General features: G+C 51.0%; 1 protein-coding gene across 1 annotated transcript; it reads left to right on the top strand.

The window, feature by feature from the left end:
* Positions 1-1819: 1819 nt before the first annotated feature.
* On the top strand, positions 1820-2797 carry LOC128076191 (heat shock transcription factor, Y-linked-like). Its single transcript, XM_052673586.1, has 2 exons — positions 1820-2395; positions 2613-2797. The coding sequence occupies exons 1-2, from the start codon at positions 1894-1896 to the stop codon at positions 2795-2797; spliced, it is 687 nt and encodes a 228-aa protein (XP_052529546.1). The 5' UTR covers positions 1820-1893.
* The last annotated feature ends 322 nt before the right edge of the window (positions 2798-3119 follow it).

Below are 3119 nucleotides of genomic sequence, written 5' to 3'. Positions count from 1 at the left end.
CTGATACATGGATATGTTACAAATAAAAGCGATGATGCGTTTTAGCATAAATAAATATTAATTTGATTTTTTTTTCCCACCATTTCATTTATTTGCCATCTGTGGTTCTCCTGATTAGAAAAGCATGTCATCATTTAATCAAGGACAGGAAAGGACGAGCTGGGGCTTGCCTGGCTGGTCCTGCAGCACAGGGATCACCTTGCAGATGGATGAATCCAGTGGTTAATCCGTGGCTGACATTGCTCATTAAATTACAGGACAAGGAGTTAAAAGTTTGCTAGGGTGAGTTCAAACGATGCTGCAGAGCAGAGTTAATGTGTTTCTTAGCAGTAGGGATTCACATCCAGAAAGCCCTGGCTGTGGATTGCCAGCCCTAAATTTCTGGAGATATCCTCCAAACTGAGCAATGAGGTGTTGGAGAGAGAGGGGAAAACACAAAAGGCAGCCAGTAAAGTAATCTGCAAAGGGGAAAAAAACAGTGGACAAAAGGCTTTGCTGTGCCAGCATTACAGCCACTCAGGCAGCCACAATAGAGTGCTTCCTCCCCATTCTTTGCACCCCAGCCCCAGACATTAGTGGTTATTATCTTGCCTGGACCATATGGATGTTGACAAACAAAAATGCAGGTAGTTCTGATTTTTCTTCTGTGTGTGGTCAAAGGGACAGAGTCATCTGCCCTTCAGTGTCTGATTTTTCATTGTCCTGGCACTGCTTTATTCCCTCTGCTACACAGTATGAAACAAAGACCTGAATTATGGCAGAAGATAAATGGAGGCTTTGAGAAACTATTAGAACAATTAGGCACTGAGGAACAGAACGGGGGGAGAGCAGAGGGCTTGCTGCTATGAAGGCCTGAGTGTTAGGAGCACTGGGGAGGTTTGGAGCTGCTCCTCCAGATGGGAAGAGGGAGAGAAATGCAGAGAAAAGCCTGAAATGGCGGCAGCTACTGCCAGCAGCTGCGCTGTGACCGGCACTGAGGTGAGACAGCCTGACAGCAGCCTGAGTCTGAGCAGGGCACTGCCATGCCATTGCTGTGGCTCTGCACCTCCTGTATCACCTCTCAGGTCCTGTATCACCTGAGCCAGGGTGAGAGGGTGAGAAGTAACTCCCTGTCCCGCCAAGACAGAAGGGCAAGCAGGAGACTGGGGAAGAACATGGCCAAGGGGCAGCTCATCGCGAGTGAGTTCTGGGAACATGGAAGCTTCTCCCAAAAAGGAAGGAAGACTCCATATACATGCGCCTTTCCTCAGCTTCCCCTCCAGGTGACTGCTGGAGATGGTACTTGGAATTACCTACAATGGCCCCTTCTAAAATTACAAAATTTAGGTAGCAAAATACGACAAAGATCACCATGCCCAGTGGTCAACTCATGCCCCCCATGCCCAGTGACTGTGTCCCTCAGTGCCACTTCTTCATGTTTCTTGAAAACCTCCAGGAATGGTGACATCCCCATCTCACCAAGCAGCTTGTGCCAATACGTCACCACTCTATCGGAAAGGAAATTTGTACTGATATCCAACAGGAACCTCCTGTGGCACATCTTAAGGTCATTACACCTCATCCTATCTCTGTTAATGACAAAAGAGGCTGATCCCCCTTTACTACAACTTCTTTTCAGGTGAGTGTAGAGAGAGAGAGATAGTCCTTGCATATCTCCATAATTAACAAGGATGCCGCCACCCCATTTCCCCAGCAAACAGTCACCGGTCTGTGATGTCACCGTCGTGCAGCACGGTCACCACGGTGACGTTTGTGACCATCCCAGCCCACTCCCCACGCCTCACACCACGGCTGCCATTGCGCTCCATCCTGCTGCTGGCAGGACGACCCTGGTTGGCCGGGGAGACCGCTGCGGACAGAAATTTCTGTCAGCGCAAACAGTTGATAGTTAAGATGGAGACATCTTCATCAGAAACTCCTGGAGTTTCTGTTCCAAATGCTGGCTTGGCAGACCCGGCTTCTTCTGTCCCGCAAAGACGGGGTAAAAGAACAGCTCGGGATGCTGCCTTAGGACCGACACGAGAAGAAGACACTTCTCAGGGTTCACAGGAGCAATCCTGTGCCAAAAGACAACGGCTTGATCTTTCCACCAAGGGCTCCTGCAAAGCCCATGACTCGGCCTGCTGCTTTCTAACAAAGCTCCGTAACATTGTGGACAGCGACTGCTTCCAGTCCATCTGGTGGGGCGACGATGAGAACACCATTGTGATTGAGGAAACCCTCTTCAAAACAGAAGTGCTGGGAAGGACAGGACCTCTACACAACCTCAGCATCGGCTGCATGAAAGCCTTCGTTCGCCAGCTCCACCTGCACGGCTTCTTCATTGTGGACAGCGATTTGCCCACAGCTGCCTCTCGGGCAAAATGCCCAGCAGGCGCAGCCGCGTCTGTTTGCAGTGAGGTACGCAGTCCCCCTGCCCATAGGACACCTCTAAGGACAGGTGCATTGGTGGCCGGTCCCACCTGAGGGGGCTGCAAGTTGGTGGTATTTGGGTTTCCAAACCCGCTTTCCTGCTTTGACAATCCTAAAATTTCTGACTATTACTTAATGTAGCTTTGTCTTTTGCCATCTGGAAACGGTGGCATCTAACTCTTCTCCTCTGCATTTTGCAGTTGCTCTGCTACTACAACCCCAGTTTCAAGAAAGAGTACCCATGTCTGCAGAAATGGTTCAAGCGGAGCGCTGGCGTACGAAGGAGAGCATCAGCTGCATTCCCACCAGAGCTGGATTTCGAGGAGGGCCCCGTGAGCAGCCCTCCAAACAGACGGCGAGGCCCTGCAGCATCAGCGGGCAGTGAGCCCGCCGCTAGCAACAGCGGAGCTGGAGGCGACCGAGTTGGACACCAGCACAATTCATGCCATAGCAGATAGAGATCCTAGGTTCCAAGTGAACAGAGTAGATCAGTTCCAGAAATAAACATCCTAAATATTCTCCAGTTGCCTGTCCTGTTTCCGCATTTGACGGTGGCTCTTCCTGTGCCCAAGGGTGGGCGGTACTTCAGGGAGGTTTCATTTCTCTCACCTGGGCCCAGCAATGATGGGAGCACACGGCAGGAGCGGGGAGGTACGGGCTGTGAGCTGGAGCTGCCTCAGGTACCCGATCCCCTTCCTCCTCTCTGC

This window comes from Tympanuchus pallidicinctus, unplaced genomic scaffold, assembly GCF_026119805.1.
Source record: "Tympanuchus pallidicinctus isolate F22 unplaced genomic scaffold, pur_lepc_1.0 scaffold13, whole genome shotgun sequence".
Lineage (NCBI taxonomy): Eukaryota > Metazoa > Chordata > Aves > Galliformes > Phasianidae > Tympanuchus > Tympanuchus pallidicinctus.
The sequence above is the reverse complement of the archived record's forward strand: the minus strand, read 5'-3'. Positions and strand labels throughout refer to the sequence as shown.